The sequence below is a fragment of the Urocitellus parryii genome, chromosome 6 (genome assembly GCF_045843805.1).
Source record: "Urocitellus parryii isolate mUroPar1 chromosome 6, mUroPar1.hap1, whole genome shotgun sequence".
NCBI lineage: Eukaryota > Metazoa > Chordata > Mammalia > Rodentia > Sciuridae > Urocitellus > Urocitellus parryii.
In genome coordinates this window covers 192,152,878-192,167,449 of record NC_135536.1, presented here as the reverse complement: position 1 = coordinate 192,167,449, position 14,572 = coordinate 192,152,878, and the positions used below count along the sequence as shown (strand labels likewise).

Below are 14,572 nucleotides of genomic sequence, written 5' to 3'. Positions count from 1 at the left end.
TGTTCTCAGTGACTGCCAGGAGCGGGGGCAGACACAAGTTCAAGGCCACCCTGGGCAGTTTAGCGAGACTCCCGCGCCAACCCTGTGAAGGGATTCTGCGTCCCCTCCCTCCCTCCTCCCCTGACTTGCTTTTTCCATACGGTTTTACAAATGTGTGCAACTGTTCTGTTAGTGACTTGTAATTCCATTATCTTCTAACCTTGGCCCAGGCACTGTGCAAGGTGACCCCGAGCTGGCAGGGGTGATGACATATCCTGCTGCCTGACCAGTGTTGTCCCTTCCTCCTCCTTTCTCTTTCAACTGCTATGTGAGATTCCGAAGTGCCTGGTTTATTTTTTAGCATCTATTTTTATTAAATACATAGTCACTTTAAAAGTCAAATCAGAACTGACTTCATATTAATTAGCTAAATTTTAAGCTTTATTATTTAGGCATTTTAGTTTACCTGAAAAATTAACAATATGAACGCTATTACTACTTGTTTCCTGGGTGTTTTTTAAAATTTATTTATTGGCATGTGGTGCTGAGGATCGGTCCCAGTGCCTCACATATGCCAGGTGAGCGCTCTGCCACTGAGCCACGACCCAGCCCTCCTAGGGTTTCTAAATGGGGTGTGTGTGTTTATGCGGAGGTGGGGATGGAGCCAGGGCCTCATGCGTGCTAGGCCGGGCTGTACCAGGGAGCTACCCTGCAAGGCTTTGCAGGATGATGCTTCCCTGCTAACTCCCAAGTATAAAGGTGTAGCGTTGCTTTCCGTCTGAAAGACATTGAACCTCTAATGGTTTTTCAGAGTATGCTTTGCTGTACAGAAGTTTTATGTTCCCGTTTATAATGCGATTTACAATTAACTAAATTTGTTCAACACACATTACTTCGAGGATCTCATTTCTAAAATGCCAGGCGAGCCCAACACAGATGCCCACTGTGTATGTAACTCCTTATTCACCGGCTGGCACAGGAGTTCCGGGAGGGGCGCACCCTGTGGCCTTCCTCGTTGCATTTAAAGCCGTCGCCTTCTCTGTGCTTCTCGTTTCCCTTCCGTCCAGCTCGGCCTGTCCCTGTCTGAGGACCAGCACTTGCCCTCAAGTACTAGGCAGTGACTCAGATGGATCAGATTCAATTGGATGGTCATTCGGGAGGTGGGGGACCTTAGAACATGTGACAGTTGCTAAGGGACTCTCTAGTTCTCCGAGTTCCAGCGAATGAGAGGTGCACTGGAGTTTCCTCTTCCTTTAGCCTTAAATCAGGAGAGCGCGGTCACGGTGCGGGGATCACCTGTCTGCTTTGCCTCCACGTCTTGGTAGCCGTCTGTGACCTCTCGCCGGGAGGCTGCGGGGGCAGCTGCCAACAGAAGCAGACCCTCGCCAGCTTCCCTCGGGGACAGTGGAGAAGGCGAGTTCGGGGCCGCATCTGCTGCACACTCTCGGGCGCATTGCAGCCCCGTGACGTGGACCGTGACGTGGAGCGCCTTGGTGTCGAGTCGAGGACCACGCTTCGGGAGCCTGTGGGACCATCCTCCAGTTCAGTGCCCAGAGTCTCATGGGATGCTTTTACTCTGGGCCCGGGCCTGTGCTGGGAGGTGACAAAGGTGAGGGTCTAGGTCCTATCAGACTTCTGAGGCTGGTGGCAAGCAGCCCCTGCCTCTTCCCGGGCAAGCAGTCCTGTAAGGAGGAGGAGTCTACTGCGGAGCCAGTGGCGGACACGCAGCTGCCCGCGGCACGGAGAGGCTGTCCGAGCCCGGGAGGCTGCTGTCCGTCACTGAGGGGTGCGCTCCACAAAAGTGAAGCCTCCCTGTGGGGTTGAGCCGGCTGTTACGCCTGTGCATTTTCTAGAGAAACAGAAATCTCAGCAAGTGTCAGCTGTTTGCCTGGTTAGATTTGGGGGTTAATTTGGATGATGAATGTATACACTTAAAGAAATGTAAAAATTAGTTGCTCTACTGCTCTGTCACTAGAATTTTGTCACTGAGTTGCCCCCGGGAGGTCGTCTGTAGTCACCTTAGGGAGGGAGGAAGTCAGGAGCTGCCACTCGGGGTTCTTCAGGGCGCGTGGTTTTGCTCCTTCGCCCTCTTGCCTCTGTGAAGACCTCAGTTCGGCAGCGCTGTGTAGATGCCATTGAGTCCTGGTGGCTCCTTCTGGCCCACCTCAGGCATAACTCAGGAAGAACTTGCTTTCATTCTCTCACTGGGTTAGATTCATGGGGCTGGTCCACATCTCTTGGAGTCCGATGCCCGTATGAAATGATTTGGTGAAACTGGAGCCATTTGACCTGGAAGCTTTGACCAAACACAAACCTGCTCCGGCGGCCCAGCATCAGGCGTGCCGTCTAAGAGAGCACACACGTTTGACGCCTGTCACAGGTGACGTTCGAGTCTGTCACGTTTCTGAATTCTACGTAGCAAGAGCAAGGAGGGGCTGTAAGGAAGGGGGGCAGAGCATCCCGTGGTCACAGTGGTGTGTCGCTCTCCACTGGCGAGCGCTCGCTCGGGTGTTCCACCCTGGAATGCGGAGCACAGGCTGATGGTCCTGACGTGGTCAGTCTGGTTCAGGGGACACTGTGGAAACCGGCTCCACAGCAAGTTTGATATTTCATTTTGGGTTTGGCCACTGCATTTACCCAGCACTCATCTTCCCATCCCTTTTAGGGCCTTTATTTTGTTTTCTTTATGAAGATTTTGGACACTTGGTGGATTAGGAGTATTTATTTGATCGTGGGTGGACGTAATAGAAAACACTTCTAGGGGTACTGTATACTTGGGATGCAAATCTGGTGCCTTGTTCACCAGTCGGGAATCTGCCTTTTCCACAGCCGCTGGAAGCTTAGCTGCCTTCAGTAGAGTTCTAGAACACGGAAGCCTTGTTTTGCTGTAAATCTGGAAGCTTCCCAGTGGGCAATCCACTCCAGACCACCGAGGTCCACCTGGGACTGTCCAGGTGTGTTGCATCCCGTCCTGAGACCCCAACCATGGCATTTTATCTTACTAAACAAAGGAATACTTGCACTCAGAGCATGCATGATTTTCCCCTGTGCCGCTCTAAAGTAGAGGGCCGTGAGAGAGAGTCACCCAAGAGAGAGATTCCTAATAAGTCATGCAGGAACTGTCCCCTTCTCACCACCTCTGATAGCATGGCCGAGCTTCAGGCTACCATCATCTTTTGCCTGGGTGGTTACGGCAGCCTCCTGACCAAGGCTTCCCTTCTACCTCGACCCCTGCAGTCTCTCCTGCAAATAGCAGCCAAGAGGGATGCTGTCACTGCTGTGCGCAGAGATCCTCCATGACTTCCTTTGGTGGCTCTAAATAAAAGCCAAAGTGCTTAGAATCGCTGCCGGGCATGCTCCCTCAGCTCACTCTTCTCCCCGGCTCCCTCCGCTCGGCCTGCCTCCAGGGCTTCCGCGCCCCTCAGACGGCCAAGCTCTCCTGCCTGCCCCCGGTCCCCAGCACCCAGCTCGCTCCTGCCTCCACCATGTCCCTCCCACACTGTTGTGTCTGCTTGGTGTCTCTGTGACCACCGTGCTCAAGCAGTCCGCCCACCTTGCCGCCCCTTCCCTGCTGTAGTTCCAAGTTAGCCCTTGCCTGACCTCTGACAGACTCTGGGCCCCTCTTTTCCCTTGTAGAAGGTAAGTTCTGTGAAACAAGGCCACTTAACAGTTCTTTATTATAGCTGAACCCAGCACAACAGCTGGCACTTGGTGGACCCTGTATACTTGTTGAATACATGCTCATAGTCTAAAATCTAATTTTTTTTTTAGTGACTAATACTAAAATCTTAGATATTTAAAACATTACCTGGATAAACTGGAGAGGGATATAAATAGCTAGGCCCAGAGGTTAATTTCCTGCCTGGTGGTCTCACTGAGTTCAGGAGACGGAGTTAGGAGCTCACAGAAGCAGGATGACTGGAATTTACAGAGTGGAGCATGCCGGGGTGAGAGCGGGCAGGATCTGTGCGCCCATCTCTGAAGGGCTGCGTGAGTCTTGGCTCAATACAGTGCACACCTCGGCTGGAGCCCCCGAGCCTGGATGAAGAACAGCTGTGGGGACAGCTCCCAGCATTCATTCAGGTTCATGTCATCTAGGATGGAGAGACCGCTGTAAAGTGTGGGTCATTCAGTAGAAGTAGCCAACAAAAAATTATTAGATATGCAAATAAAACAAAAAAGGCAAAACAGTGCAATTTATGGCTAGGAAAAAACTCAGGCACAAACACAAATTCGACAGATGCTGCGTTGGCAAGTAAGGACGTAAGGTTATTATGAATAACTCCCTGTTTAAAGGCTTAAAGAAAACGGTGACATGATGAGAGGATAAATGGAATCCAAATAGTACTTCTAAAGAAGGAAAAAAGTGGCATCTAAGCTGGAGTTTTCACTGAATGGGGTTTACAGCAGTTAAGGCCCCATAAGAGAAAAAAAAGAATCTGTGAACTTGAAGACAGACTGACCAGAACATCCAAGTGAAATACAGACAGGAGGGGTGGGTGTAGGCGTCTCCTGTGGAACAATAATGAACAATCTCAAAATCAGTGTAGTTTGCATTCCCTGAAAAAATATTTAATGGAATTGTGTCCAGATTTTTTTCCAAATTTAATGAAAAATATAAAACCATAGATTCAAGAATTTCAGTAAACCTTAAGCTAAAGCCAAATAGACACAAAGAAAATGACAGGGCGGCCCACGGAAATCACCACCGAGGAAGAGAAAGGCTTAAAGGCACCAGCGGTGGTGAGCTTGTGTCTGTGTGTACATCACCCACACCACACACCAGGAAGATGGAGACAGCTACGAGCTTTCTGTCAAATACTTTAAATGAAAAAACTGTCAAGGTATATCCAGTGAAATTTTTGTCAGAAATGAAATCAAAATAAAGAACTTTTCTAGGGGAAAAAATGGAAGTATTTGTTGCCAGCTGACTAGCAGAGATACATCAGAGTCTCCAAACAAGAGGAGACAGGATCTTAACAGATGAGTAAGGAGTATCAGAACTGGCCTATGTTTAGATTAATATGAAATATACTTCTCATTTTGAAAATTAAAGAGATAATTGTTCAAAGCAAAAATAAAGGGACCTTGCAGTATTTATAACAGAAGTAAAATATAACAATAGCACAGAGGATAAGTAGGGGCAATAGAAATATTCCTTTCTCACATTGTTGGTAAAGTGTCATATTAGAAGGTAGACCGCTATGTTAAATGCATATTATAAACCCCATAGAACTACCAAAACACTGAAGGGAGACGTCAGCTGTGGAGATTAGATGGAATGTCAGGAAAGAGGGAGAAGGGGACAAACCAAAAGAAGGCAGGAAAAGAGGAAAGAAGACTAAAGATCAAACGGGCCAAATGCAAAACAAGTAAACATCCAGCTTCTGATAGCTTCTGATCAACCACATCAATGATTATATTAAATATAAATGGTCTAAATACCTGAGTTAAAGGATGAAGATTATCACATTAGATTTTAAATGCAAGAATTACTCTATAGTATATACAATAATTCATTTTAAAAATGAAGACATAAATAAGCTAGGAGTAGATGAAGATATACCATGCACACACTAATCAGAAGAAAGCTGAGTGACTGTATTATCAGAATTTAGAATAAGGGATGTTACTGGAGATAAATAGATGTTTCATGATGAGGGAATCACTTTGTCAGGGACATTTGGTCCTAAATGCAAGTGTACTTCAAAACAGCTTCCAAATAAATGAAGCAGAAACCAAGAACTGAAAGGAGAGGGAGACATTCATAATTAAATGGATTTCAAAGCTGGGTGTGGTGGGTCACTCCTGTAATCCCAGGTACTCAGGAGGCTGAGGCAGGAAGACCTCAAATTCAAGATCAGCCTGGGCAATTTATAAGACCTTATCTTTTTTTTTTGAAGGGCTGGAGATGTAACTCAGTGGTGCAATGATTGGCCAGCATGTTTGAGACCCTGGGTCCAATTCCCCATGCTGCAAAAAGAGGAGAGGGAGGGAGGGAGGAGAGAAAAGAAAGAATTGGGATTTTAACACGCTTGTCTTAGCAACTGGTGAAGCAGTCAATTGTGGAATAAAGTAGACTTGTTGCTACCAAGCAGGTCTGCACTGGCTGGGACTGGGGGCACAGATGAACTTTCTGGAGTGATGAAAATGTCCTCTGTCTAGGTCACATTGATAATTACACGGCTGAAGACATTGCTTCAAACTCAGTGAACTGAGCATATAAAATGGGTATTTTTTTATTTGTCAGTTTTACCTCAGAGATGCTTAGAAAAACTTAAGACCAGTGTAGTTTGCTCTGAGCATACCTTAATTTTAAGATCTATTTTTTAAAAAGTATCTTGTGGATCCCTGTTAAGTTTCCCAGCATCCTGTTAAATGACGTCTCCAAGTTTCTGTTTCTGCCTGCCTGTCTTCCTCCCTCCTTCCCCCTCTCTCCCTCTCTCCCTCCCTCCCTCCCTCCCTCCCTCTCTCTCTCTCTCTCTCTCTCTCTCTCTCTCTCTCTCTCTCTCTCTCTCACACACACACACACACACACACACACACACACACGAAAAGTACTTACTAATATCCATTTGCTTTCTCGCAGTGAGTGCTTCTTCCATTTCCATGTGGCCATTTCACCGCAAGAATTCCTCCCCATTGCTGAAGGCTTCCACTTACAATTATAGGTAGAAAACAAACTGAAGACTTGGGTTTTTATCCCTTTGGTTTATTTGGGGCTCTGCAGATAGCATTTCCCCACAAGCTTAGCTTCTTCCACAAATGACAGGGATGGACGTGTTGGAACTGGGTCCGTTTCTTTGTTCTCAGGTAGGCTCACATCTGTCACCAGGCATTGAGGTCATTAGCTTGTCCCTCCTGAGTCAGAGTCTCCTCCTGCCTTTTCATAGTTTTGTAAATAAATAGAGAAGCAGAACATGAGCACTCTTTTTCCTGGTATTGGAGTTTGAGCAGGGGTGCTTAGCCACTGAGTTATACCCCTAGCTCTTTAAATTAATCAATTAATTATCATTATTATTATCTTTTTTGACGGGGACTCAGTTGCCCAGGCTGGCCTTGAACTTGTGATTCTCTTCCCTCAGTCTCTCAAGTAACTGGGTTACCGGCCTGTGCTCCCAAGTTTTTTTTCCTTCCCTTAATCCAAGTAGAATGTGCCCAAGGTCCAGCATGCAACAGTCCCAGGAGCTGGCAGTGAGGTCCCACGGTTTGCTGTGCCCCTCCGCAGCGGAGTCCCTGTCTCTCCCCACAGGGAGCAACTTTCAACTCCTGCAGGTGCTGATTCCAGCTTGTTTGTGTCCCAGTTTTAGATGGACTGCTACCTTTGATTCCTTAATTAAGACGCCTGTGAAGTCCTGGATTTCATTTTCTTCACCAGCCTTCCCTTTTGTTTATCCCTTTCTCCCCCTGCTCTCCCCCCTCCCCCCTGCTCTCCCTCCCCCCTGCCCTCCTCCCCCTGCTCTCCTCCCCAGATCACCCCCACGCTCTCCCCCCCACTACTCTCCCCCCACCACTCTCCCCCCTGCTCTCCTCCCCCACCCTGCTCTCCCTCTTCTCTCTCCCCTGCTCTCCTTCCCCCTCATGCTCTCCTTCCCCTTCCCCTCCCCCCCTCCCTGCTCTCCTCCCCTGCTCTCCCCCTCCCCCTTCTCTCCCCCTCCCCCCTTCTGCTCTCCTCCCCCTGCTCCCCCCAACTCTCCCCTTCCCCCCTTCTGCTCTCCTCCCCTGCTCTCCTACCCACTCCCCCCCCACTCCTCCCAGGACTCTTCTTGATTCAGTCAATGTTTGCTGTATGCCTGGTTTTGGGACACGTGCAGGCTCAGATAGCGCTGTACCATGCTGTTTCTGTTTGGGATTTCTGTTAATAGCTGCTCTTTTCTTTTCGTGGTTTCCTGGTACCTGTACTAATTGTTCCCTACCTTCTCATGGCATCTCAGAATAATTTTCTAGGTGGAGTTAAGGGTATGTTTTTCTTAAACAAATTTTACCAAATTATTTCTGCGAATATCAATATCAGTATTTAAAATATCTGAGGTGCTTTTACTCGCTTTTTGTGCTTTTTTTTTTTAACACAATGCCTTTATTTTTTTATGTGGTGCTGAGAATCGAACCTGGGTCCCGCCCGTGCTAGGGGAGTGCTCTACCGCCGAGCCACAATCCCAGCCCAGTTTTTTTGTGCTTTTTTTAAGTCTTCAGATGCTGAAGTGAAGTTCGCACTTGCAGAACCTCTCTGTGCAGACTGGCCCGTGTGGCTAGCGGCTGCCGTGCTGGACAGAGTGGTTCTGTGCTTTCTGTTGCAGGGTTTTCATGAGACTTCCTTTTGGAGGTTCGTCCGTCTGTCTGGTCTGTGGACCTGCTGCCCATAGCTGTCATCTTAAGACTTCCTTTGCTTTCTCCACCAAAGTCCCCTTTTCCTGAATTTTGTATCTTCTTGTGTCCTTCTGGTAGTTTCGCTAGGGGCAGTCACGATGGTGCCAGAAGGCGTGTTGCCGACACCGCTGTCTCTGAGTCAGACTGGCAGGAAACTCCATTTCCAGAGTTGGGTGGAAATCCCTTTGCCTCTGTGCTGAGGTTGGATGGTGTTCCGTGTCCGTCTGTCCATCTTCACTCAGGTCCAAGGACGTGCTGAGAAGGAGCGTGGGTGGTGACGTGCAGACACGCAGGGGTCGCAGGGGTCGGGAGTGATTTTGTTGTCCCTTCCCATTTGTGGACTGTGGGGCTGGGGGTGCATTTCTAGGTGGCATCGGGCATTCCTGGCCAGCTCTGCGTGCGCGTGCCAGCCCACAGCCATGCTGGTCACCTTCTCCTTTGAAAGTGAGCTGTTTTCTCCTCAGAAACACGGAATGTTCTGGAGTTGCTCATTAATGTGCCTTAGGATGGGTCTGTTTTGTCTTTATGGTGAGTACTTGATAATCTGGGAAATTGCCTTCAAAATTTTTCTGATGCTTATAGTTTCACTTTGGTTTGTTTATTTTATAGATTTGTTTGTTTGTGGGGCTAGGAATCAAACTCAGGGTGCCATGCAGCTAGGATTTGTTTTTGGCTTTACTTTTTAGAGGTGTTTTCTTTACTTCTATCTGAGCCTTCAGCTGAACTTACCAATTTTGTTATTTTGTTTCTAATTCCAAGAGAAAATTTTGTTTCTATAATATTCTGTTCTGAATTTATAGATAGGTCTTTTCTTATCTTTCTGACCATATTGGTAACATATTCTAAAATCGTCCTGTGGTTGTAAAGGGACAGAAAGCCTTTATGTTCCTGTGGTGCTGAGGCAGGGGCCCGCCCCGCCCCGCCCCGCCCCGCCCCGCCCCGCCCCGCCCCGCCCTTGGTCGCGCAGTTTGTTTAAGAGGCTTTTTGCCTTTTTCTTAGAAACTGTCCTGCCACGTCTTGTCGTCAGTGCTGTCTGCCTGTGAGGGGGTACAGGTAGATGGGGAGCCCCACAGGTGGCGCGTCCAGGCCTGGGCTTCACAGCTGTGGGAGGGTCTGGTCCCAGCCCGCTGCCTGGAGGGGCGGGGCCGCCAGCGCTGTGCGTTTTTGGAGGGAAGGACGGCTCTGGTGTGCAGCTTGCAGGGTGTCCCTCACCCCCTGGCTTGGGCGGGGCATCTCCCCCTCACTGTGCCAGTTCAGCTCCAGTTTACGTTTACAGAAAACAGACTGGGGACAGCCCCGGCTGCCCGGCTGCTGATGTGTCGGTGGCTCTCCCAGGTAGTGGCGCTCCTAACGGCCTGACTTCAGCTTCCAGAATCCTGTCACCATTGTCTCACTGGCTGCTGTCCACTGTGGGTTTTTTTTTTTGTTTTTTGAATTGTGGTAAAACCTACAAAATTTAGAGTCTACCACTTGAACCATCCTTGCAGGTGCAGGCGAGTGGCCGTGAGCGCAGCAGGCTGTGTGGGGGTCTCGGGCAGTTCTGGAGCAGATGCGCCTGTGATGGGAGCACGAGGAGGGAACGGGGTGGCCTGTGTCGTCCTGGAGCAGGGCCAGGAGGGTCTCTTGGATCGAGGAGGGAGGCGGCTCCCCCCTTAGTGGGGGAGCAGGGATTTGGCTGGCGTGCGTGTCCTTTTAGGAGAGGCTCCGGTGGAACTCGAGGCCTGGCATTCCACGCTCCTGGAGGTCTGCCTGCCCACCGCGTCCTCCAGCGTCTGTTGTTCCTCCCACTGCCCACTCGCGGTTCCTGGCACAGGATGACTCCGCAGCCTTTGCCCGCTGGGTGTTCCTGAGTGAAGCGAACGACGCCCCCACCTCTGTCTCTGCCTCCGTCCTCACCGTCCTCATCCGTGGCTCCCAGCCAAGTCACTGCCTCCCACCCCAGACCTGGGCTCGGTCCTCCTGTTTACCTCCTGGAACCTTGAACACATCTCTGAGCTATCTCCCCGCCCTTCCCACACAGCCCGGCCCTCTGCAGTGTCTGTGCCTGGCACGCCGGCCGCAGGTAGATGTCCTGGTGGATGCCCAGTGCCAGAGATTTCAAGAGAGCTCTTTATCCTTTTTTGTAGGACATCCGACATGAAGCCAGTGACTTCCCCTGTAGAGTGGCGAAGCTTCCTAAGAACAAAAACCGAAACAGGTACCGAGATGTCAGTCCCTGTAAGTATCCACCCGCAGGCCGCTTCCCCTCCTCCTGCAGGGCCTGTGGGTCAGCTCGCTGTTCGCCCCGAGGCTTGCAAGAAATCGATTGTAGACTTGATTGTTTGCTGTAACAGGGACATTGGAGACTTATAGTAATGGCTCATTTTTCCAGCATTGTAGAGGGAAGGTTTCAATTTCTGGAAAATTCAGCAAACAGTTCAAAGCACTTTTTTCTAGCTTGACTGTTTTGTAATGAATCATTTCCCTACCAGCTGAAGCAGAGTGGAGCAGGCCTGATGGAACCTTTCTGGTGACTCAGCAGCAGTATTATTAGCCCAGCCTCATGTTGAACCACAGGGTGCCCCACACAGGCAGTCGGGTGGGGGCTGTGGATCTGCCTCTAATTGTGCATCGCACCCCTCCAGCCCCGCCACGTCTCTGCCACCACTACTGCTCCCTCGTACAGTGTGGGTGCGCCTGCTGGCCTCGGCACCCTCCTGCCTTCTGAGCGACTAGCACCCAGGATGCCAATATCTTGAAAATAAATAACTGAACTTGTTAGAATTTGTGTAAAACAAGAAAAACCAGAGCTGATTTCAAGACCTGGGCCTAGAGGAGACAGTCAAGCTAAAAAAAAGTGCTTTGAACTGTTTGCTGACCTCGGCAGCCATCACCCTGCACAGGGTCTGCAGACCCTGGAGGGGACTCAGAAGGGTGATGGCTGCCGGGGTCTCGGCAGTGCTCAGGTTCCGGGACCTAGAATTGCTGAGGAGCACGTGCCTCCTGGCCGCTGCACGCTCCCCGGCTGGCTTTGCATCTCACTCTGCCACCGAGGACTGTGTGGCTCCGGCAGCTGGCTTTCTTCTCTGACTGCCAGTGAGACAGGGGTCACCCTTACCTGTGGGAGTGTGTGACGATGGAATGAAACGCACCAGCCGCTTAGCCCAGGCCTGCTCAGGCGTAGAAAGCACTCAGTGAACATCGGCCGAGGCGGAGACCGCTACCACCGGGACATCTGAAGTGCAGTCCTGGGTCCTCAGGTGCCACGGTGGTGCCCGAGCACCCGATGCTCTTGTTTTAGCATGTCTAGCCCGAGGCACTGCATAAGTATTTATTTTTTAAAAAAATGAATAAGAACCATAAACCTTGTTGGTGCCGCTGTGAAGCCCTGCTCAGAAACTTCTGGAGAGCTGATTTGAGTGGACGGCACAGTGAGGGTGTACCTCTTTCCTATGGTGCCAGGTTACCCTGGGTCGCTAGCTTTTGCCGTACTTGCTCTGAACCAGGGAGCGATGTTGTCTGTGATATGCATTGGCTACATTTTTACCTCTTATCTAAATGGTTTAAGAACCAGTTTTCCAATGTTTAACGCATTCTTCCTGGGAGGTAATTCCTGAACTTTTTCGCCCAACCTCATTCCTCCTGTCCTCCTTTTCCTCCCCCACCTCACCTTCCAGTAGGAAAAGTGATTTGCTGTTCACATTAGGGGGAAAGGGGGCCTGAGTCCAGGTGGAAGGGGACCTGCCACCTGACTCAAGACGCTGATGGTGTCAAGAGCACTCTTCTGCGCCGGCAGCTGAGCTCAGCTCTGCACTCACATGCCCTGGCCACCTCTTCCCGAAGTACTCCTGTTAGCCTTGCACTTGGCAAGTGAGAATGCAAGGCCCAGGGGACCAGTTGTCACCCAGGGCCACCTGGTGTGGTCTGAGTCCACCAGCCCAGCAGTGCCAGTCACACGATTGCTTTTGAGATCTTTTATTTCCATGATCCACTGAGAATTACCCAGGTGTCGCAGTTTGTACCAGCCCTTGCCCTTGTGGTGCAGCGGTGGCCAGGGCTCAGGCTCCCCTCTCTCTGGAGCCCTTCTCAGAATAAAAGCCACAAGCCACTCACCCTCCCTGTAATTCTGCGTCTCCTGTTGGCCTCAGAGAGAAGGTGCTATTTAGGGGGGGTCACCTGGGTTCATTGTCCCTTATGCTGTGCCAGGAATGCAAGTACCCACCTGCTCCCGTGGACCAGCATGATAAGGAGAGTGGCCCTCAGGGTGGCGCTGCTCTTGTGACAATCATGATGAAAGAAAGTGGCGTTGGTTTCCAGTAACCTGGGGTAGAAATTCCAAATGAGGTTATTTTTAAAAACTAATCTAAAAGTTACATTTCTATATTGGTAGTGTTTTGGGTTTGGAGTTTTTTTCCCAGCCAAATTCTCTTTTTAAAGTCTTTGATGATGACCTTTGAAAGGCCTGAATTGTTTAAGTTAATTATACTTGAACTTTAAAAAAAAAAAAAAAAAAAAAAACTTGCATAAAAGAATCCCAGGTACGCCTCCATGGCGCTGGGTGACGGGCCATCAAGTCTCCTGCCTGTGGACACAGTTGGGTGGAGGCGCGGTCACAGCCTTCCTGCTGCTGTCGCTCACTGTGCCGGCGACAGCTGGGAGGGCTGCGTGGGATTTTTTGGTAAATTTTGTTCCCTTTCAAAGATTAAAGCCACGTGGGGCTGGGGCTGGGGCTGGGGCAGAGCACTGTCTGGCACGTGCGAGGCCCTGGGTTTGATCTTCAGCACCACAGAAAATAAATAAAGAAAACAAAGGTATCGTATCCATCTATTAAAAAAAAAAAGATTAAAGCTGCTGTGTTTTTTACCCTGTAAAAGTTTGTTAAGCATTAGAAAATGGCTCCTTTGGTGGCCCAGTGTGGCCCTCCAAGTTTGGGGAGTGTGATGCTGTCACAGGAGGGAGGACTAGAGCAGACCCTGGGCTGGGGCCTGTGCAGGGCCTCGTGTGGCCCGTCACTGCCGCCGCTCCCTCGGAGCTGCAGACGCTCAGAGAAGCCTTTTGCAGATGCCAGTCGCCCACACAGACGGCAGGCAGCGCCCGCCAGCCCTGGGCTCCCCTCTCTGCTGTGGGGTGCAGGGCTGTGTGGACATCTCACCCCCAGATGGACTGGGTTCTGTTTGCCTTTCAGTTGACCACAGTCGGATCAAGCTGCACCAGGAGGAGAACGACTACATCAACGCTAGTTTGATAACAATGGAGGAAGCCCAGAGGAGTTACATTCTCACCCAGGTAAACAGGTTGTCTGGGATTTTTTTAACCTTAACTTAAAAGAGTTTAACTGTCTGTGCCTAAACAAAGCCTGCCATGTTGTCTAGAAGTTCAGGTGTTTAATAAACCAACGAGCAAAATAGGAAAAACATCCTCCTTTGAAGATTCAGCCTGTTGTGACTCTGCTCTGTTCCGGAAGGTACAGAGGGCGGGAAGGAAGCACAGAGAAGCGGCTGTAGGTTGGCAGCAGCCTGGGGACGGGCAATGGCGCCCGGCCTAGAAGGGCCTGTACCATGCTGATTCTCTAGGACTCGCCTCAGCGCCAAGCACCTCTGCAAGAGGGTGGCAGGAGGCCAGTCACCTCTGTCCCAAGAGCCATGCGGAACTCCTCACCACGGCCCCCTCTTTTGGCCCCGAGAAAAGTGTCATTAGAGAACAGGGACAGGCGCGAATAGTCACTGAAAACTCCCACCAGCCTTTGGCATCGTCATGGGGAGAAGAGCGCGCGGTGGTTTAATGATAACCGAGCCTCTGTGAACACTTGATGGTTTGTGACCCCAAGACCACAAGTGTCTAGACTGGGTAAAGCGACTCTTTATTCTTACTGATGAATCAGCTAATTGAGTCATTCGCTGTTCTCCGTCCTGCCCGTTACCTGAGGCTGGCTTAAAGAGTCTGAAGCTCCCCATTGGTTTTTCTCCTGATGGTCACTTCTCGCCGTCGGGCTTCTGTGGGATGACGGAGCACCTTGTGCTTGCTGTGTAAAAATGGAAGTGCTGGCAAAGCCGGAAGCCTTGGGAACAAAGGTGCTTTGGACAGGGACCTGGGCCAGGGCGTATGTGTCACTGGCCCTTCTCCCTCCCTTCTTGTCCCGCCTGTTCGTCCCCACCCGTGACCCATGCCTCCCAGTCAGCGTGGGGCCCTTCAGCTTGGCCAGCGCGGCCGCAGGGCGTGGAGTGGGTTCCTGGCTTGTGCACCAGCC

The 14,572-nt window shown here is 50.4% G+C and overlaps 1 protein-coding gene across 1 annotated transcript in view; it reads left to right on the top strand.

Annotated features, from left to right (window-relative positions):
• The window catches only part of Ptpn1 (protein tyrosine phosphatase non-receptor type 1), a 58,569-nt gene that overhangs the window by 28,887 nt on the left and 15,110 nt on the right, over positions 1–14,572 (top strand). The window contains exons 2-3 of the mRNA XM_026390963.2: positions 10,473–10,563; positions 13,511–13,611. Coding sequence (XP_026246748.2) covers positions 10,473–10,563; positions 13,511–13,611 — 192 coding nt within the window. The remainder of the gene's footprint in view (positions 1–10,472; positions 10,564–13,510; positions 13,612–14,572) is intronic.